At 45.2% G+C, this 22682-nt stretch overlaps 1 protein-coding gene across 1 annotated transcript; it reads right to left on the bottom strand.

The window, feature by feature from the left end:
• Positions 1-18837: 18837 nt before the first annotated feature.
• LOC138747042 (gap junction delta-3 protein-like) lies at positions 18838-20210 on the bottom strand. Its single transcript, XM_069905924.1, has one exon. It carries the CDS (start codon positions 20170-20172, stop codon positions 19315-19317), a length of 858 nt encoding a protein of 285 aa, XP_069762025.1. The 5' UTR covers positions 20173-20210; the 3' UTR covers positions 18838-19314.
• Between the last annotated feature and the right edge of the window lie 2472 nt (positions 20211-22682).

The following is a 22682-nucleotide window of genomic DNA, read 5'->3' as shown; positions in this document are numbered from 1 at the left end:
CGACTGCATCATCAGATCTAGCTCCCAACAGTATCGTCAAGTTTGCAGATGACAACAGTAGTTGGTCTCATCAGCAACAACGATGAGTTACACTACAAAGGTGGAAAATCTCATGAAATGGTGTGAGACTAACAACTCGAGTCTCAACATGGACAAGACAAAGGAGACAATCATGGATTTCAGAAGGACCAGGAACAACCACCCTCCACTAAACTCTGTAGTACGTAATCTTTTATCCAGAATACTGAAAACCAAAAATCAAACACTTTTTCCATGGATGTCATCTGCACACCTATGCTCACGTTTGATGCCAAACATGACATGATCCATGATCATCTCACGCTTGAATATCCCGTGTCAGTAATAAGTGGAACCCTAGGGAATCCTAATTTTATAGATGCCAGTGGAAAAACAGAGTCCAGCGCCTCCGATACACCGTATACAGATTGCAGATTTGTCTTAGAAGGCTTGACGTCCCTCGTCCAGCACCACCACAAATACCCCTATCCAGCACTGCCGCAAACATCACCCATCCAGCGTCCAAATCAGGAGTTCGGATGGGGGGTAGATTGGGGCAAGGATCCACAGTCGGGAGCTCAGATGGGCTGGCAGTCGGGGTGTCAGGGTTTCAGATGGTTGGGCTGCTGGGGCATTGGAAGCTCTAGTGGGTGGACAGCTGGGGCGAGGGTCCTCTGAAGGGTGCCAGGAGCTCCAGTAGGTGGGCATCCAGGGTGTCGTGAACTACAGTTGGTGCACTGCTGGGGAAAGGGTCCACTGTTTTGGCGTCAGGAGCTTGGACGGCTGCCACAAACACCCATGCCCAGCGCTGTTGCAACCTCACCCATCCAGCGCTGCTACAAACACGTCCACTGCCGCTACAACCCCCCATCCAGTGCTACTGCCACAACCCCCACCCCCCCCCGTCCAATCAATGCAATAACTTAATATACCACCGTTACTACTAATCTATTATCCGAAAAATCCCAAACTCCAAATAATGTCAGGAAGCGACTGCACTTCCTGAGATGACTGAAGCGGGCAAGGCTTCAGGTCACCATCATGTCAACCTTCTACAAGAGCTTTATCGAGAGCACCCTGGCCAGTTGCATCACAGTTTGGTACTGTTGCTGCAGAGAAATGCATTGTAAGCATGGCAGAGAGGATCACTGGAGTCTCCCAACTTTGAAGGTCATGGGAAAGGAATCACATTCTCTCTTGCTGAAATTGGTCATGGTTACATGCTGACCAGCTCTTGCTTGTAATACTTGAGAAACTGCAAATGGAACCAATGCAAAGCAACCATCAAGCAGTTGATTTCTGGTCTTGTGATGGAGTGATGGGGATGATGTGAGAAGAGCCAGGTCCCAGCATGCCAGCTGGTCTTTTAGAACAAGAAAATGACATCCAACGTTGGCATTTAGAAGATTTGCCCCGATATTATTTCCATTTTCCATTTTTAAAAAAATGCTCAGGTCTGAAACACAAAACTCTATGGACACAATGGTTGAAATTAAAACACAATACTGGAGAACGTTAGCAGGTCAAACAGTATCCTTTATATAGCAAAGACAGTGTTTTGGATTCAAGCCCTTCATTAAAGCTATGAACAAAATGCAGGCAAGCCCCTGAATAAAATGGTGGTGGGGGGGGGGTGGGATAGGGGCAGGAGGAGGAGAACAGTCCCAGTCTCACAGGCAGGTGGATAAGGGAGGGAGGGCACACCAGCAAGCAGGGAGTGGTGGGGGGGGGGTGGGGTGGTGGTTCTGAGAATGAGGCTCTGAGGTTTAATCCTCAGACAACTTCTCTGAGAATGGAAAGATGACCTGGAGCTAAAAGAAAAAGCAATTTAGTCACCAAAAAAACCCCAGAAACATACCCTTAAAGAAGGAAGGAAAACAAGCATGAATACACACCCAAATCTACAAGGGCCAAGAATTATTTGGAGCTGAACACAACCATGGTGCATGAAATTCAATCAGATAATTGTAGGGCACAACTATGAATGCAAGCAATCCAGTGGCCTCAACAATGGACCCTCCTGGCCACAGCAAAAAACCAATAAATAAAAGCAGGAAAATGTGGTGTTAAGTTTCCATATCAGCAGGGGGCAAGTCTGAGGGTTTTGTGCTGATCAGTTATGCTTTCACTCCTGACATAGCTGATTGGCGTTCCCTGCAACGCGGCACTTCACATTCCCTAGAAACCATGGGACAATTACATCACAGAAATAGGCCACTTTGGCCCCACCAGTGTGCTGAACCAGTTTTTCTTGCCTAGTCCCACTGACCTGCACTCAGTCCATAGCCCACCAGACCTCTCCCATCCATGTACCTGTCCAAACTCCTCTTAAATGTTAAAATCGAGACCACATCTCCCACTTCAAATGGAAGCTCGTTCCACACTCCCGCCGCTCTGAGTGAAGGTGTTCCCCCTAAGCTTTTCCACTTTCATCCTTAACCCATGTCCACTTGTTTGAATCTCGCCCACCCTCAATGGAAAAAGGCTATCTACATTTACTCTGTCTATCCCCCTCATAATGTTAAACTCCTCTTTCAAATCTCCCCTTATTCTTCTAAGCTCCAGGGAATAACATCCTAAATTGTTTAACCTTTCCCTGTAACTTTGTCCCTGAATTCCAGGCAATATCCTAGTAAATCTCTGCCTCTCTCTATCTTATTGATATCTTTCCTGTAGTTAGTGACCAAAACTGCACACATTGGCCTCACTAATGTCTTATCCAACTTTACCATAACATCTCAACTCCTGTACCCAATACTTTGATTTATGAAGGCCAATATGCCAAAAGCTTTCTTTACAACCCTATCCACCTGTGGCACCACTTTCAGGGAATTATGTATCTGTATTCCCAGATCCCTCTGTTCTACCCACACTCCTCAGGGCCCTACCATTTACTGTGTTTGACCTTTTTGATTTGTCCTTCCAAAATGCAACACCTCACACTTGTCTGTATTAAATTCCATCTGCCATTTTTCAGCCCATTTTGCCAGCTGGTCCTGATCCCTCTGCAAGCTTTAAAACCTTCCTCACTGTCCACAACATCTCTAATATTAGTGTCATCTGCAAATTTACTGATCCAATTTACCACATTGTCATCCAGATCATATAGATAACAAACTACAATGGTCTCAGTAACAATCCCTGAGACACACCACTAATCACAGGCCTCCAGTGTGAGAAGCAGTCATCTACCACTACTCTTTGGCTTCTCCCATCCAGTTGTCGTATTCAGTTCACTACCTCATCATAAACACCAAGCATTTTAACCTTTATGACTAACTTCCCACACGGGACCTTGTCAAAGGCCTTACTAAAGTCCAGTAGACAACATCCACAGCCTTTCCTACGTCAACTTTCCTGGTAATCTTGAAAAACTTTATAAGATTGGTTGAACACAACCTTCCACGCATAAAGCCATGTTGACCATCCGTAATCAGTCCTTGGCTATCCAAATAACTGTATATCCAAACTCCCAGAACATCTTCCAATAATTTACCTACTACTGATGTCAGGCTCACTGGCCTATAATTTCCGGGGTTACTTTTGGAGCCTTTTTAAACAATGGAATAACATGAGCTAGCGTCCAATCCTCTGGCACCCCACCACCCACCCCCCCCCACCCCCCACACCGTGGCTAACATTTTAAATATATTTGCCAGAGCCCATTCGATGTCGACATTAACCTCCATCAAAGTCCAAGGGACTATCTTGTCAGGCACTGGGGATTTATCCACCCTTATTTGCTTTAAGACAGCAAGCACCCCCTCCTCTTTAATCTATACAGGTTCCATGGCCTCACTGCTTGTTTTCCTTACTTTCCTGGACTCTGCCCATTTCCAGAGTGAATACTGAAGAAAAAAAACATTTAAGATCTCCCCAACTCTTGCCTCTATACAAAGCCGGCCACTTTGATCTTCAAGAGGACCAATTTTGTCCCTTACTATCCTTTTGCTCTTAATATACCTGTAGAAACCCTTAGGACTTTCCTTCACATTGTCTGCCAAAGCAACCCCATGTCTTCTTTTACCCTCCTGATTTCTTTCTTGAGGTTTTTCTTGCATTTTTCATACTCCTTAAGTACCTCATTTGCTTCATGTTGCCTATCCATGTTATCCACCTCTCTTCTTCCAAACCAGATCCCCAGTATCGCTCAAAAACCAAGGTTCCCTCTAACTTCTAATCTTGCCTTTAATCCTAACAGGAACATACCATCTCTGTACTCTCAAAATTTCACCTTTGAAGGTCCTCCAAACAACCTATCCCAATCCACGCATTCCAGATTATTTTTCATGTCCTCAAGTTTAGCCTTTCTCCAATTTAGAATCTCAACCTGAGGCCCAGACCTAGCCTTCTCCATAATTAACTTGAAACTAATGACATTATGATCACTGGACCCAAAATGTTCCCCTACACATACTTCTGTCACCTGTCCTATCTTGTTCCCTCATAGGAGATCCAGTATTGCATTATCTTTCTATATTGATTTAGAAAACTTTCCTGGGCCTAGTCAGTTTGAGCAGCAAGTCATAGGAGGCAGCGACCAGAGCTCAGGTAGTGTTCGGAGGAGGAGGAGCAAGGTGAGAGTGACAGGATTAATTGGTCAAGGGCCAATAAAAGGAGGGTAAGGATAAGGAGCGGCCCAGTGAAGGAGTGGGACTTCGAGGCTTTGGCTCGAGAGGCTACAGTGAGCAGAGGCTGAGGTCGAGCATATTGGGATTAAGGTATTTTTGTCACATATTATCTATTTTTTCCGTCTTTGTACAGTGAAGGGAGAGAGAGAGAGAAAGGATGTGTGTGAGAACAGTTTGCTGTTCTCAGTATCAGATGTGGGAGGTCCTGGAATCTTTTAGCCTCCCGGACAACCACGTCTTCACTAGGTTTGCTGAGCTGCAGCATCTCAGGGACTGTGTTAGGGAACTGGAGCTGCAGCTCGATGACCTCGCTCTGGTCAGGGAGAGTGAGGTCATCATAGATAGGAGTTATAGCCAGGTGGTCTTACCAGGGCCACAGGAGGAGTCAGTAGGTTACAGTTAGGAGAGGGAAAGGGAAGAGACAGGTACAAGAGAGGGCCCCTGTGCCTGTAGCTCTCAACAATCGGTACTCCTCCTTGAGTACTGTTGGGGGGACAGTCAGGCTGGGGAAGGCACCAGTGGCTGTACCTCTGGCACAAGGTCAGCCTCTGTAGCCCAGAAGGGTAGGGAAAGGAAGAGGAGGGAAATTGTGACAGAGGATTCAATGGTCAAGAGGACAGGTAGGGGATTCAGTGGATATGATAAAGGAAACCAGATGGTGGTTTGCCTCTCTGGTACCAGGGTCTGGGATGTAATTTCTCGTGTCCATGACATCCTAAGGAGGGAGGTAATGAGCCAGAGGTCATGGTCCATGTTGGTACCAACGACATAGGGAGGAAGAGTGAAGTGGTCCTGAAAAATAAATATAGCGAGTTAGGTAGGGAGCTAAAAAGGAGGACCGCATAGGTGGTAATCTCTGGATTACTTCCTGTGCCACATGATAGTGAGGGTAGGAATAGTATCAGGTGGAGGATGAATGCGTGGCTGAAGGGGTGGAATAAGGGGCAGTGACTCAAGTTCTTGGATCACTGGGACCTATTCTGGGGGAGGTGGGACCTGCACCGAATGGACGGGTTGCATCTGAATCCCAGGGGGACTGGCAGGGACATTTGCTAGGGCTACTAAGGGGGCTTTAAACTAGTATGGTTGGGGAAGGGGTCCATATAAAGGAGAACAGCAAAGATAAGGTTTGTCCGTAAATAGAGAAGGCTTGTAGACAAAGTTTTGGGGTGGAAAGACAGGTGATCGAGAAGGAAAAGGATCGGTGCAATGATGGAAGGGGGATGATGGTAATAAATAATAGAGTTGTCCGTAAAGATGGGGTCAAGCAGAAGGAAAGATGTTGGAAATCTTTGAAAGGCATTTACTTTAATGCTAGGAGTGTTGTAAGGAAGGTGGACGAGCTGAAGGTGTGGATAAACACTTGGCAGTGTGAAGTGGTGGCGATTAGTGAGACATGGTTGCAGGAGGGTTGTGACTGGCAGCTAAATATTCCGGGATTTCGCTGCTTTAGGTGTGATAGAATTGGAGGGGTAAGGGGGGGTGGTGGTGTGGTATTACTTGTCAGGGATAATATTACAGCAGTGCTGAGGCGTGATAGATTGGAGGGCTCGTCAAGGGAGGTGGTATGGGTGGAATTAAAAAATGGAAAAGGAGAGATTACAATTATAGGGGTGTATGTGTAAGGAAATAGCAGAGATTTGTAATAATCACGGGGTTGGGTTAGTTGGGAATTTAAATTTTCCTAATGAAACACATTTTGTGAAGGGGCTAAATGGATTAGAATTTGTAAAATGTGTGCAGGATAGTTTTTTGCAGCAATATGTTGAGGTGCCTACTAGAGAAGGGGCGGTTTTGGATCTACTGTTGGGGAATGAGATAGGGCAGGTGACTGAGGTGTGTGTTGGGGAGCACTATGGATCCAGTGATCATGGTACCATTAGTTTCAATATAATTATGGAAAGGGTCCAAAGATTATGGTTTTTGAGGGGGAAAGCCAGATTTGATGAAGTGAGAAGGGATTTGCAAGGTGTGGTTTGGGCTGATTTGTTTTATGGGAAGGAGGTAGAAGAGAATTGGAGGGCATTTAAAAGTGAGATTTTGAGGGTGCAGAATCTTTATGTTCCTGTCAGGATAAAAGGCAACGCCAAATGTTCGATAGGGCAGGGGCGTGGTTTTCAAGGGAGATTAGGAAGTTGGTTCAAGATAAAAGGGAGGCCTACATTAAATACAAGAAGCAAGGTATAGATGAGATGCTTGGAAAATACATGGATTGTAGAAAGAAGCTTAAGAAAGAAATTAGGCAAGTGAAAAGAAGGTACGAAGTGGCTATAGCGAACAGGGTGAAAGTAAATCCGAAGGGTTTTTACAAATATATGAATAGCAAAAGGAGAGTGAAGGATAGAATTGGTCCACGAGAGAATCAAAGAGTACAAATGTGTGCGAAGCCGAATGAGATGAGGGAGATATTGAATGAGTTCTTCTCGTCAGTATTCACTAGGAAAAAGGATATGGAATCATGTAGGATAAGAGAAGCAAAGGGGTGATTATGGGAAATGTAGGGATTAGGAAAGAGAGGGTGTTGGAACTTTTGAGGCATGTAAAGGTGGATAAGTCTTTGAGTCCCGACAGGATTTTCCCCAGGACCTTGAGGGAAGTCAGGGAGGAAATAGCAGAGGCTCTGACAGTGATTTTTCAACAGTCACTGGAGGGAGGAATGGTGCTGCAGTATTGGCATATCATAAACGTGGTTCCTCTGTTTAAAAAGGGCTCCAGGTGTAGGCCCAGCAATTATATGGCAGTAAGTTTGACATCGGTGGTTGGTAAACTAATGGAAAGTATTCTTAGAGATAATATATAAGTTTCTAGAGGGGCAGGGACTGATCAGGGACACTCAACATGGGTTTGTGCGGGGGAAGGTCATGTTTGATCAATCTTGTTGAATTTTCTGAGGAGGTGACTAGGAAGGTTGATGAGGGTAGAGCAGTAGATGTAGTCTATATTGATTTCAGTAAGGCCTTCGATAAGGTTCCACATGGGAGGTTGGTAAGGAAAGTTCAGGCTCTATGTATTAATGTTGAGATGGTCAAATGGGTTCAATGGTGGCTAGAAGGTAGACGCCAGAGAGTCATGGTGGATACTGTCTGTCAGGATGGAGGCTGGTGATGTGCGGTGTGCCTCAGGGATCGGTGTTGGGTCCCTTGTTGTTTGTCATTTACATTAATGATTTGGATGATGGAGTGGTAAATTGGGTTAGTAAATATGCAGATGATACAAAAATAGGAGGAGTTGTGGATAGTGAGGATGGTTTTCGGGGACTGCAGAAGGATTTGGATGGCTTAGAAGAGTGGGCTGAAAGGTGGCAGATGGAGTTTAATGTAGATAAGGACATATGCAGTGAAGGGGAGGGCGTTGAGGAACAGAGAGATCTTGGAATAACGGTTCATCATTCTTTGAAAGTGGATTCTCATGTGGATAGAGTGGTAAAGAAGGCTTTTGGAATGCTGGCCTTTAGAAATCAAAGCATAGAATATAGGAGCTGGGAGGTGATGTTGAGACGGTTCAAAGCATTGGTGAGGCCGAATTTGGAATATTGTGTGCAGTTCTGGTCTCCAAATTATAGGAAGGATATCAATAAGGTAGAGAGGGTGCAGAGAAGATTCACTAAAATGTGGCCTGGATTGCAGTATCTAGAATACAAAGAAAGATTGAGTAGACTGGGTCTTTATTCATTGGAGCGTAGAAGGTTGAGGGGGGATCTGATAGAGGTATTTAAAATTATGAGGGGGATAGATAGAGCAGATGTGAATAGGCTTTTCCCCTTAAAGGTAGGTGAGATTGGTATGAGGGGTCATAAGTTAAGGGTTAGGGGGCAAAAGTTAGAAGTAACATGAGAGGAAACGTCTTCACTCAGAGAGTGGTGGCTGAGTGGAATGACCTTCCGGAAGAGGTGGTTGCAGCAGGGTCAATTTTGTCATTTAAGTAAAGGTTGGATAAGTGCATGGAAGTGAGGGGATTGGAGGGCAAGGAGCAGGTAAGTGGGTCTAGAGGAGATCACTTAAATCGGTGCGGACTAGATGGGCCGAGATGCCTGTTTCCATACTGTAATTGTTATAGGGTTATAACACATTTGACAAACTCCAAGACATCCAGCCCTTTTACAGTATGGGAGTCCCAGTCAATATGGGGAATGTTAAAACCTCCTACTATCACAACCTTATGTTTCCTGCAGCTATCTACTATCTCTCCATAGATTTGCTCCTCCAATTCTTGCTGACTATTGGGCGGTCTATAACAAACCCCATGAGTATGGTCATACCTTTCCTGTACCTCAGTTCCCCCCATACAGCCTCAGTAGATGAGCCCTCTGGTCTGTCCTGCCTGATCACAAGCTGTGATATTTTCCCTGATGAGCAATGCCACTCCTCCACCTTTCATCCCCTCCATTCTATTGTGTCTGAAGCAACGGAAGCCCAGTCCTGCCCCTCCTGAAAACAGGTTTTACTGATGGCTAACAATGTCATAATTCCATGGGCCAATCCACGTTCTAAGCTTATCTGCATTTCCTACAATATTCCTTGCATTGAAATGTTCCACCACGTACAACCCGTTGACTTCTAACGGTGCATGTAATTTTCACATCATCTTTTCCCTCTTCCACTCCTCTATCTGCTCTGGCACTCTGGTTCCCATCCCACTGCAAATCTAGTTTAAACCCACCAGAGCAGCACGAGCCATCCTTCCTGCAGGGATATTAGTCCCTCTCCAGTTCAGATTCAAACCATCCCATCGTAACAGGTCTCCCTTCCCTGGGAGAGAGCCCTCCCTCCTGCACCATGTCTTCAGCCACATGTTAAGCTGCATTATCCTCCTATTTATAACCTCACTTACACGTGGTCCAGGTAGCAATCCTGAGATCACTGCCCCGGAGGTCTTTTCCTTCAACCTAGCATCTAACTCCCCGAAATCTCCTTACAGGACCTCCTCTCACCCATCCTACCCACGTCATCGGTCCCTACATGGACCACAACATCTGGTTGCTCACCCTCCCTCCTGTTGTGAACTCGATCTGAGATATCTCGGGCCCTGGCATCTGGGAGGCAACATAACATCCAGGATTCTCGGATCTCCTCCACAAAACCTTTTATCTGTCCCCTACTATGGAATCTCCTATCACTACAGCTCACCTCTTCTCCTCCCTTCCTTTCACAGGACCAGATTCTGTGCCAGAGACCTGATCTCTATGGCTTGTGCCCAGTAGGTCATCCCCCCCGCCCCCCCCCCAACAGTATCCAAAATAGTATACTTGTTATTGAGGGGGAGGGCCACAGGGGTGCCCTGCACTGCCTGCCTGTTCCCTTTCCATTTCCTGGCTGTCACCCATCTACCCTCCTCCCGCCTCCTGGGTGTGACTGTGTCCCTGTAATTCCTGTCAATTACACCCCTCTGTCTCCTGAATGATCCAAAGTTCATCCAACGCCAGCTCCAATTCCTTAAGTTGATTTTTCAGGAGCTGCTGGTTGCACATCTCGCAGGTGAAGTCATCAGGGATACTGCTGGCTTCCCTGACCACCCACATCCTGCAAAACCAACATTCCCTTGCCTTGGCTGCCATATCCCTCCCCCTCCCTCTCTCGCTCTCTCTCTCTCTCTCTCTCCCTCTCTCTCTCTCTCTCTCTCTCTCTAACTACCACTCAACAATGATAGTGTGGCTCCTGGGGTGGGGGTGGGGGGGCAAAAATCCAAAGAAAAAACCTGTGGACAATTTCAAGAAAAACTTTGGGAATGGCAATCAAGCAGAGCTCCAGGACATCACTGAAATTTATTCTAATTCTTATTCAAATTCTTATTCTAATTGCTAAAAGATCAAAAATTGAGCTTCCCTTCACTGGACCTTGACGGGCCTCGCCATGTCCAGGTCAGGTTCCTAGCCACTGCTCCCACTGGGCCTTGCCTTGCTGAATCCAGCTCTTTGCCGCTGCTCCCACTGGGCCTTGCCTTGCCAAGTCCGGCTCCTCACTGCTGTTCCCACTCTCCCTTGTTTGTGTTTTCTCTCACTGACCTTGCCAATACATCAACCAGAATATATTATCAACAACTTATCCCCTTAACAACCCTGACCTCACCCTTTTCTCTTATTGTTCTCTCCACCACTTGTTTTTTTCTCCCCAGTTTTAACTAAGGATTTTGGACATGAACCACTAACTTTGTTTTACTTTCCACAGATGCTGCCTAATCTGCTAAATGTGTCCAGCTTTTTCCAGCATTTATCCAGATAGTCAAATTTTTTCATTTTCTGTTCAATCAACTATCTGCTACCAGATCCATTTTACCCCCTTTTCCTGCTATATCAATCCACCTAACTCACCTTTGGCCTGGGCTATTGTAATATCTTCGTGTTAAACTTTGAATGTAGCAAAATGGCCCAAGTTGTTTCTTGAGGTAACTTGCAAAGAGCATTTGGCTCAGACCCTTGTAAGGGTAAGTCATTGTAAATACTTGGTCAAAGAAGAAGGGAACTGTTGAGGGTCATGAGGTTATGACAAACTTACTTAGTCTTCTGAGAAAGTAAAGCTTTCTTAATCATTCGTGTCAGTGGGCTTGTCCCAAGTCTGGTCGTTGGAGTTATTTATTTCTAAGATCTTGAAACTTATCTACCCTTTTGACTTCAGCACCATTAATGTGGGCAGGAGTGTGGATTTTGTCACTCTTGAAGTCAATGATCATCTCCTTTATCTTATTGACATTGAGTTGTTATCTTGGCACAATGCCACGAGACTTTCACTCTCTTCTCTGTATTCTGACTCAATACCAGGCTCACTAGTATGAATGAGAAGATGGAGTTGGAATGGTATTTAGCTGGATGGGTGTAGAGGGAGTATAGTCATGGACCGAGTAGCCATCCTTGAGGAGCGCCGATGTTGAGTGTGATTGCGGAGGAGATGATGTTCCGTATCTTCACTTTTGCTGTCTGTTAGACAGGAAGTCAAAAATCCAGTTGCAGAGGGAGATACTGACACTTAAATGCTGAAGTTTGGAATGAGTTTGCTAGAGGCAATGGTATTGAAGGCAGGACTGTAGTCCATGAACAGTAGTCTTAAAATATATCTCTTTGACATCCTGGAATTCTGTGGCCATGCAGAGCTAGGGAGATGGCATATGCCATGGATCAGTTTGGCCAATAGGTAAATCGAAATGGGCTAAGGCTGACTGGTGCACCACATCCAGCCTTCATGATGGTGGATGTCAAAGCTCGTCAGTTGTCAATTTGGCCCATTGTTAATGCTTTTATAAAGCTGTGTCCCGAGACAGCTTTGCTGGTTTCAGGAATGTGGTAAATCACTGTATGTATGTTTGGATGTGATGTGGGGGGGCTGGTAGTCATGGTGGGGAGCTGGCTGATGGAGGACCTCAGTTTTCTTCAGGCTGACTTCCAGGCCAAACATTTTGGCAGTTTCCGCAAAGCAGGACGTCAAGTGCTGGAGAGCTGGCTCTGAATGGGCAACTAAAGCGGCATCGTCTTTCGGGATCGGCATCTCCATCGGGCACACAAAACTCAAAACGGTCAACCAGTTTACCTATCTCGGCTGCACCATTTCATCAGATGCAAGGATCGACAATGAGATAGACAACAGACTCGCCAAGGCAAATAGCGCCTTTGGAAGACTACACAAAAGAGTCTGGAAAAACAACCAACTGAAAAACCTCACAAAGATAAGCGTATACAGAGCCGTTGTCATACCCACACTCCTGTTCGGCTCCGAATCATGGGTCCTCTACCGGCACCACCTACGGCTCCTAGAACGCTTCCACCAGCGTTGTCTCCGCTCCATCCTCAACATCCATTGGAGCGCTTTCATCCCTAACGTCGAAGTACTCGAGATGGCAGAGGTCGACAGCATCGAGTCCACGCTGCTGAAGATCCAGCTGCGCTGGATGGGTCAAGTCTCCAGAATGGAGGACCATCGCCTTCCCAAGATCGTGTTATATGGCGAGCTCTCCACTGGCCACCGTGACAGAGGTGCACCAAAGAAAAGGTACAAGGACTGCCTAAAGAAATCTCTTGGTGCCTGCCACATTCACCACCGCCAGTGGGCTGATAACGCCTCAAACCGTGCATCTTGGCGCCTCACAGTTTGGCGGGCAGCAACCTCCTTTGAAGAAGACCGCAGAGCCCACCTCACTGACAAAAGGCAAAGGAGGAAAAACCCAACACCCAACCCCAACCAACCAATTTTTCCCTGCAACCGCTGCAACCGTGTCTGCCTGTCCCGCATCGGACTTGTCAGCCACAAACGAGCCTGCAGCTGACGTGGACTTTTTACCCCCTCCATAAATCTTCGTCCGCGAAGCCAAGCCAAAGAAAGAGATGTTTGGATGTGATAGGACATGCCCATTGCTGACTACCTGTGGCTCCTCCCACTGATCCCAGAATAAAGGCAACTGTGCCACAGCCCCCTCCTCAATCCAGGACAGTCGACCAGCATGGATGTACCTCCATTCTGTTGTGAATAAAAGCTCATCAGTTTCTATACAACTTCTAGTCTTTGAAGTTATTGATGGTGCATCAATTTTATTCACAACAGTTTTTTGATAATGGAGCAGATTCTGAAGCCAGAAAAGCTGGACCTCAACCTGATGCATCTAATAGCTTCGAGCTCTAGCTGCGTTGCTTCAAAGCATCCCTGCAGGCCTCCTCTACTATCGTTTGATCAGAGGATGACAGGCTGCAAGCGCTGTATTCCTGGGTTGGCCCCTGGTATACACGATGATCAGGGATGCTGATTCGTACCCAGTGGCAAAGGATATACTGAAAAGCCAGTACCGGAGGAAGTTAAACGAAGTCTCTGCTTGGCACCTCATGGCTACCCGAAAAGGGCAAACTGGGGAATCGAGCGATGAGTACCTTTGGGCCCTGTCTGCTCTTGGATGGGCCTGTGACTGCTGGGTCTGGACTTTCAATGCACCTTAAAAGTATCACGATGGAGTACAATGGGCCCCATTCCCCCCTCACTGTCCGTAACCAGCAATCTTTAAACCGCCCACTGCACTTTACCTGCGGAAACCCCCCGGTCTCTCCTCCCATCGTTTCCAGCCAGTATCCTGCAGATTTCCCACCACGCACAACCTGCGGCCTTTCAACCCTCAGGATCATCCCTCCACTGGTGTTTGCTAACCTCACCCCAACGGTAAATCCGTTGTCACCAAAAGTAGGCAGTACAGTGCCGGGGACAGGGCCTTTATTAGGTCGGAGGTACAGTGGCTACTGAATGAGGGGATCATTGAAGCCAACACCAGCCCGTGGAAAGCCCAAGTGGTTGTAGTAAAGAATGGGGAAAAACACAGAATGGTCATCGACTACAGTCAGACCATTAATAGATATACGCAGTTAGATGTGTATCCTCTTCCCTGCATATCCGACATTAGTAAATCAATTCATTCAATATTGGGTATTTTCCACTATTGATTTAATGTTGGCATACCACCAGCTCCCTAACTGCCCAGAGGAGCACCAATACACTGTCTTTGAGCCAGATGGCCATCTCTACCATTTCCTGAGGGTCCCCTTCAGTGTCAGCAACAGGGTCTCGGTCTTCCAACAGGAGAGAGACCACATACTAGACCAGCCACATTTCTGTATCTGGACATCGTCACCATTTGTGGCCATGACCTGCAGGATCATGATGCCAATCTCCAAAAATATCTCCAGACCTCCAAAGTACTTAACCTTACATACAATAAGGATAAGTGTGTGTTCCTTGGTAGAGAACGGAGTCATAGGCCCCGATTCCGACTGCGTGCCCCCACTCCTGGAATTCCCCCTTCCCACAGCTTCAAGGCCCTGAAAAAGTACCTGGGCTTTTTCTCCTAGTATGCCCAGTGGGTCCCCAATTATGTGGACTCAGTCCACCCCCTCGTCTTTTCCCCTGACATCACAGACCTGCGCGGCTTTCAGCCAAATCAAGGCGGACATTGTCAAGGCTGTGATGCATGTGGTGGAAGAATCCACCCCATTCCAGGTGGAGGACGATGCATCCGACTTCACCCTGGCCACCACCCTTAACCAGGCTGGCAGACCTGTAGCCTTCCTTTCCTGCACTCTCCAGGGCCCCAAAATACGACACTCCTCTGTCGAGAAGGAGGCCAAGGCCATTGTCGAAGTGACACAGCCCCCTCCTCAGTCCAGGACAGTCGACCAGCATGGACGGGTCCCCATTCTGTTGTAAATCAGTTTCTTTACAACTTCTAGTCTTTGGATGGTGCATTAAGGAATATGGGAAAAAAAGAGCAAGTGGAATGGGAGAGGGTGATGGTAAATTATCCCAATTACTTCATGACATTGTTTTCTCTAAATTAAAACAGATTGTTTTGTGATAGATTATATTTTATATTGTATATGTTTTATAGGAGATAAATTATGGCAGGTTTTTTAGTGTAGGTCACATACAAGCACTTCAAAACAGATTTCATTTAAAATGCCAGAGACTCTGCTCAAACCAGACAGTTCAGGCTCCGGGTGCCTTTGCAAAAACTTTGAGCAATGCCTATAGAGACTTCACAAGTAGGTGTTAATTGGTCATGCTGTGGAGTAATGGATTATTGTTTTGGAAAGCAACAGATGAACAGACTCGGAAGATTGGATGAAGTGGGTGATTAAAAAGGAATCAGTTGTGGGTGTCCAGCGAACAACAAATCTCTCTCTGAAAACTGACAAGAACCTTCCTGAGCAGTAACCATTTACCTTTCAAGCACCAAAGCCTGGTGAACTTTATAAATGTTAAATTCTATGCACAGTATAAGAATTGCCTGCAGCCAGTGAACTTGGAGGAGTGAGAAGCGAGATTGGACTGTGAATTAAAGAACTTTTCTGAACTTACACACACATTGCATAGAAGGGGTTAAGTGAATAGTAATAAGTTAAAGTTTGACCCTGTTTTCATGTTTAAAGATAATTAAAAACAACTTTTTTTAAGTAACCATTTGTCTTAGTGAATTTCTATTGCTGCTGGGTATTGGGGTCCTCTGGGCCCATAACAGTTTATATATATAAAACCGTTCAGTCAGTAACCTCAATGAAAGGCGTAAAGGCCGCTCTAAATCACAAGAAGGTTTTCTTTATTTTAAAGGCACACTTGGTCTAACCAATTTATATAAACATTTCAGTGTGTATAAAAATACATACAATATAACATGTATAAAACTCTTAAAAATGTAATTTGACCATTACAGATACAATATGATGTTGGGAAGTTGGAAGAATGAAAGTGATTCTGAACAATAACTAAGATTCAATTCCATGTCAGGGGTCTTGGGTTTGCACCTGGAAGATTTACTCTGAATGTTGTCTTGTAACCATTTAGTGGCCCTTCAGAATAGACTGTAACATACAAGGAACCAGGTCCTGAGTTCAGAGCACCATGCTGGAGCCAAAAGCTATGCTTCAACACTAGATGTGCAACATCTCAGCTGAGTTGTCCAGAGGGTGAACAATGACAGAATTCAGATAGTTTATCATGGTTGGAGTAAAAGCAGAATGAACACACTCAGAATTCTGAAGCAGTAAATGCTCAATAACAAGAATCAAAATCAGAAAACATTGGAAGTATTCAGCAGGTCAGTCGGCATCTGAAGAGGTAAAAATAGAGTTAATCTTTCAAGTCAATGACCTTGGCTATTTTTATTTCGAAATTCTGCAATTTTTGATTCCTTTTTGATTACTACAGGTGGTTGCATTGACTGAGTAAGGAGAAATGAGCTGAACTGTTGGAAAACAATAGTATTTCATTCTCCAGTTATATGATCAAAACTGGAAGCACGGATCGAGTTCTTGATTCAACAGCTCTCTCTACACAGGGTGAGGTAAATCCAGGGAAGATTAATTTCACATAAAAATAGGCCATTTTCTGGGCATCAGAACATTAAGTTAAATTTAGACATACAGCATGGTAACAGACCATTTTGGCCCACGAGCCCATGCCGCCGAATTAACCTACAACCCTTGGTACGTTTTGAATGGTGGGAGGAAATCAGAGCCCCTGGAGGAAACCCATGCAGACACAGGGACAACGTACAAGCTCCTTACAGACAACATGGGATTCAAACCCTGGTCCCGATCGCTGGTGCTTTAACAGCGTTGCACTAACCGCTATGACAACTGTATTACCAACATGGTGGAGAATTTCCAATTACACTGTGGTTAACTCTGAAATTAATGATCATCTTTACAACCTTCAATAAGACTGAAGCGTTGAATGGAACAATCTAAATCTTTCTCCATTTCACATAATTTTTTTATACTTTCCTGTGAAATTTCTTTGTTTGCACAGCCTGCATTCTGTCGCTCCCTCAGAGAAGCAAAGGGACTCTAATTGGAACTTAAAACTAAAACAAAATTTTTAATTTTATCTAACTTGAAGCATTTAGTTTTCAAGAGGGTTAATGGACCTTTGGTCATTGGGGAGGAATTAAAATAAACTCGAAGTATAACAGATGGGTAAGTTCAAGGATCCTTGGAACATGAGATGCCAACTCTGATTGGGTAGCACAGTTAGTGTTGTGGTTAGCGCAACACTGTTACAATGTTCGAATGCTGCGCTGTCTGTAAGGACTTTCTATGTTCTCCCCCTGACTGAGCGGGTTTTCTCCAGGGGCTCCAGTTTCCTCCCACCATTCAAAATGTACCGGGGGTGGAGGTTAATTGGGTGTAACTGGGCGGCATGGGCTCGTGGGGTGAAATGGCCTATTACCATTCTGTATGTCTAAATAAAAATTAATAAGTTGATCAAGATACATGAAAATGTCCAATTGAACTAACACACCTTAGCTCAAAGATGCTCTTGAGCTACGAGGGGCTCTGCCAGGCCTGAAGTGCCAACTGGACCTTTTCACTCAGGCACAGTGCGGAGTTTGTTATAACCATATAACCGTTTACAGCACGGAAACAAGCCATGTCGACCCTTCAAGTCCGCACCGGTTCATTTGAACAACTGCATTAGCTCAACCCTCCCGCTCTCTGCCCATAACCCTCCAACCCTCTCATCTCCATGTACACATCCAATCTTCTCTTAAATGACAGAAGGGACCCTGCCACAACTATCTCTTTTGGAAGATCATTCCATTTTGCCACCACTCGCTAAGTGAAAAAGCCTCCTCTAATATTTCAGCTAAAGTTTTTCCCCCTTTACCTCTCCTAAATGTGGACACTAGAACTTAGAACATTACAGCGCAGTACAAACTCTTTGGCCCTCTGTGTTGTGCATACCTAAATATTCCTACCAAAAAAAACCCTTCCTACTTCATAACCCTCTATTTTTCTTTTATCCATGTGCCTGTCTAACCTTTTCACACTGCCGATTATGTGTGGGTTAAACCGGGTAATTTACCAGATACATACCCAATAATCATGCAGTGTGAAACGTCCAAACCTGGCAGTGCGAGTTAAATTCAGCCAGGCTCTGATACATAGCGGCGGCAAATGTCAGAACCCGGCTGAGTTAACTCACTAATCGCCTTCTGGTGGTGTGAAAGCACAACCTGCTCTTACATTGTCACTGGTGGAGGCAGAGCCACCCCCCCCCCCCCTTTAAATGCCTGGGGTTACTGATTAACCAGGAAAATCATGATCCAGGCACCTGAGTGCCGCATGCCTGATAAGTTTACCTGCTTCCTAGGAGAGTTGGCAGTGTGAAAGGGCCTTTAATTCTCTTAAATGCCCCTAATGTTCCAGCCTCCATCACCACCCCTGGCAAGACATTCCAGGCCATGTAAAAAAACTTACCCCTGATGTCTCCCCTAAACCTTCCTCCCTTCACTTTGTACACGTGTGCTCTGATGTCTGCTATTTCTGCTCTGGAACTAAAATGAGGAATGAGGTTAAACCTAGGCAATTAGTTAAAAATAAATGTATTGTCTCAGCGCTGTATTGCTGGAACAGATATAACTAAACATTTAGTTCCTGATACAAGGAAGTATTTTCATACCTCATGGTATATCTTTTTAGTGCAGTGACTTGCTGGAGGAAGTCAGCAGGTCACACTGCATCCATGGAAAGTAAGAGGTTCGGGGCTGAGCCCTTCCTCGGGTGTGCATTATTTAGCCTTCTATCCATTGATTATCTGGCAGCGAACTGGCTTGTAAATTCTGCTCGGCCACAGACTCCAGCAGCCCACTGAACCCACAACTTCCATTCCCCCCCCCCCCTCCTCCCGCCCCCCCCCCCCCCCCCCACAACCACCACCAAGAGCCATCCTCTGTTTATAGAATCAACACCATACAGCACAGAGACTAACCCTTTGGCTGCAGGGAGTCCACACCAATCATCCAACAAACATCTACACTCTTCCTACGCTAATCCGTAATTTATTATCGCCACACTCCCATCAACTCCACTGAGATTCTACCACTCACCCACACACTATTACCCACAGTACCAGAGCTCAGGATTGAAGTTTGGTCATTGGAGCTACAAGGCAGCAGCTCTGCTGTGTGGCCCTTAATCTCAGGTTAGATCAAATAATGAAGTCATTTTCCATACCATTTCACCAACCTTCACTTTTTGATAATGTGAAATCAAATAGCACGATAAATGATTGACCAAGTATGCAAGCTAGATGAATGAATCTGGATAGACATCCTTTTGTGTTTGAAGATTTGAACATGCAATCTTTTCATTTTTAATATTTGACTTTCCCTCTCCTTGCTACACCAGAGTTGCCTGAAATAGGCATCAGATGTTGAGAGGAGGTTTCTTTGCACTCGATTGTGAAGTTCTTCCACTGTTACTGCTGACCAATGACTTGGTCTTGCGATCAGAATCTGTGTCAGAATGATTGGAGCTGAGGTTGACCATAACCATCTTGTCCAACAACTGAACGGAGTGGGGATCCTGACCCTTCTCGTAATTCCTATTTGACTGGTTCTGCAGCTCAAAGGTTTTCAGTTGGCGCTGATGGAACGTCTTTTTGATTATGTGTGCCAGCTCAACCAGGCTGATGATCACAGACAAGATGCCAACGACAAAATAAAACATTAAAAACACAGTCTTCTCCATTGGGCGGGAGACAAAACAGTCCACAATATGAGGGCAGGGAAAGCCAGTGCATATAAATTGGGGCTCAATTGTGAAGCCAAATAGTAAATACTGTGAAATAACCAGGGCTATCTCAGCCAACAGCCGAAGTAAGATGTGAATGATATAGCACAGCTGTATCCTTGGCAACCCGTTTGTGGGCACTCCTCTCCTTTGGATGATACCCACTTTCTCCTGCTTCTCTTCATCTTTTGAGGACTGGTGCAAAGCATAGACCACGAACAGCAGGCAAGGCACGGAGAGCATGACGATGTGGAAGACCCAGAACCTGAATGGCGAGATGGGAAACGCCTTGTTGTAACAGACCTGCTTGCAGCCGGGCTGCAGTGTGTTACAGGTAAACTCTTCTTGCTCATCTTCAAAAATGTCACTCCCCACCGTGGCCAGGACGAGGATGCGGAATATCAACATGAGGAGGAGCCACACCCTGCCCAACATGGGCGCAAAGTTTGTGATCGATTGGAGCAAATCGCTCAGAAAGTTCCATTCGCCCATTGTAACGCCGTCGGATTTTTATTTCGTGATGTTACTGCTTCGCAATCTGCAGAAAAATTATAAAAAGCATAAGAAATAGGGGCAGGAGTTGGCCTGCGCCACCATTCAATGAGATCATGCTTGATTTGATGATGGGCTCATCTCCACCGACCGGCCTTTTCCCCATATCCCTTCATTCCCCTACTTTGTAAACATCTTTCCAACCTGGTCATAATATATTCCCTGAAGTCGCCTCCACAGCAAATTCCATAGATTCCCCAACCTCTGGGAAAGGCAGTTCCTCCTCATCTCCATCCTAAATCTACTCCCCTGAATCTGGGGGCTATGTCCCCTAGTTCTGGTCTCTCCCCTCAATGGGAACAACTGACCTACCTCTATCTTATCCATGCCTTTCATAATTTATTAGCTTCCATAAGATCCCCTTTCATTCTTCTAAATTCAAGTGAGTACAGCCTCAATCTCTGCAACAAAAACAGGAAACACTCAGCAGGTCAAGCACCACCTGTAGAAAAGAGAAATAATGTGATCTGCCAAATATCCGGTTAGCGTGGCGGTTAGTGCAACGCCGTTACAGCACCAGTGACCGCAGTTCAAATCCCATGCTATCTGTAAGGACTGTACATTCTCCTTGCGACTGTGTGAAGTTTCCATCAGGTGCTTCGGCTTCCTCCCACCCTTCAAAACGCACCAGTTTTGTAGGTCAATTGGGTGTTATGGGTTCATTGGCCGGAAGAGCCTGCTGCTTGTCCAAAAAAGGATGAGTCACTTGCTATGTTTCTGAACAATTTACATGATCAACATTTTTAAAATTGTTGTCAATTACTCCTAGGGCAGATTAGAATGGAGCAAAATTTCTCAACCTATGGTCTTCAGACCACTGGTGGGCTGTGAATTTTCTTTATAAATGGTCAGTGGTTAAGGCAAATATTACTGATATAATAAACAATATGTTCCACCAATATGGTGATTAAAACACAGTGTTTTCCACCTGCTTCTGTAGTGTTGCTCAGGAATGCAATTGCAATTCTATCAAACAAACATAACCTTTTTAAAAGAGTCCTCATAACTTGAGCCTATCATTTGGGAACCCATGATTATAGGTATGTCCACAATGCCTTTAAGATAGTACTGGGCAGGAATGCAAGGTTGTAAGTTTGCCAACAAAAATAATGAAAATTCTCAAAATAATTTCACACCAAAACAGAATTCTGTCAATGGTTAGGAACTCGCTGGCCCCCCTCCCCCCACTGGTGGTCTGTAGGTTTGGAATCAGGGGTACTTAAAGTAAAAGAACATCTCAGGTCATCTAAGAACTGCTGGAATGGAGGATAACAGAGTGGGTGACTGAACGGTTGGTGTAGCAATTAATGTAATGCCATTACAGCACCAGCAATTAGGACTGAGGTTCGAATCCCGAGCTGAATGTAAGGAGATTGTACGTTCTCCCTGTGTCTGCATGGGTTTTCCCCAAGGGCTCCAGTTTCCTCCCACTGTTCGAAACATACCAGGGGTGGAGGTTAATGGGGTGTAAATTGGGGAGCACGGGCTTGTGGGCTGAAATGTCTACATTTATGTATGTCTAAATTTAAATTTAAAAATTTAATTTTTTTTAGTGCATTATCAATCTGGAAGCACAAGCTCAAACCCTACTGCAAATCGCCATGGACTTTCCAAGTTGTTTTGAAAAGTCACTTGGTTCATTCAGGACCTTCAGAGAAGGAGGTCTCTCATCCTTATTCTGCATCTCCAGATCCCCCTCCCCCCCAAACTGGTTAACTCAACCACCTGAAAAACTGATTCAGGGTGGAAAACAAAAACTGTTCTTCACAGCAATGCTTATATTGCATGTACAGATAAATTTTAAAAGTTTGGGAACTCAGTCACCAAAGACTACTCAGGTCTCATTCACTGGAGCAGAAAACAAATTTTGATTTCAGATGAAGGATTTGAACACAAACCCCATCTCCTGAAGACTTTCCATGCCCCTCTCAACACTGAATTCATACATTGGTCCTTCCTGGAAGGACTATAGTGAAACCTACTTCAAAATTACCATTCAGTGGAAGGTGTCCATCCTGGTTATTCGGACTGGATTTGGAATGCCATCAGAGAAATCAGAATGCAGTGGACTTTGAATTTGATAGATGCTCAACAAAATGTCAGGTAATGTAGGTGGCTCCTGTGGGGGAAGTGGGAGGAAAAAGTTGCTAGGAAACTTTTGTTCATGTTCCACCAATATGGTGATTGAAACTGTGAGACACAGTGTTTTCATGAGTCTTTCAACCTGCTTCTGAAGTGTTGCTAAGGAATGCAATACTGTCAAACAAACATAACCTCTGTAAGAGTCCTCAATAACTTGAGCCTATCATTAGGAAAACCATGATTATAGGTATGTGCAAAATACCTGGGCAGGAATGCAGCTAAACTCTTTGCCACCATCATTAAGACTGTAGATGACATTATCCTGAATGGGCCTTGTCAGCAGTGTATTATTTAGAACATTATTGCTT

This window comes from Narcine bancroftii, chromosome 12 (genome assembly GCF_036971445.1).
Source record: "Narcine bancroftii isolate sNarBan1 chromosome 12, sNarBan1.hap1, whole genome shotgun sequence".
Lineage (NCBI taxonomy): Eukaryota > Metazoa > Chordata > Chondrichthyes > Torpediniformes > Narcinidae > Narcine > Narcine bancroftii.
This window is presented reverse-complemented; position numbering and strand designations above follow the sequence as displayed.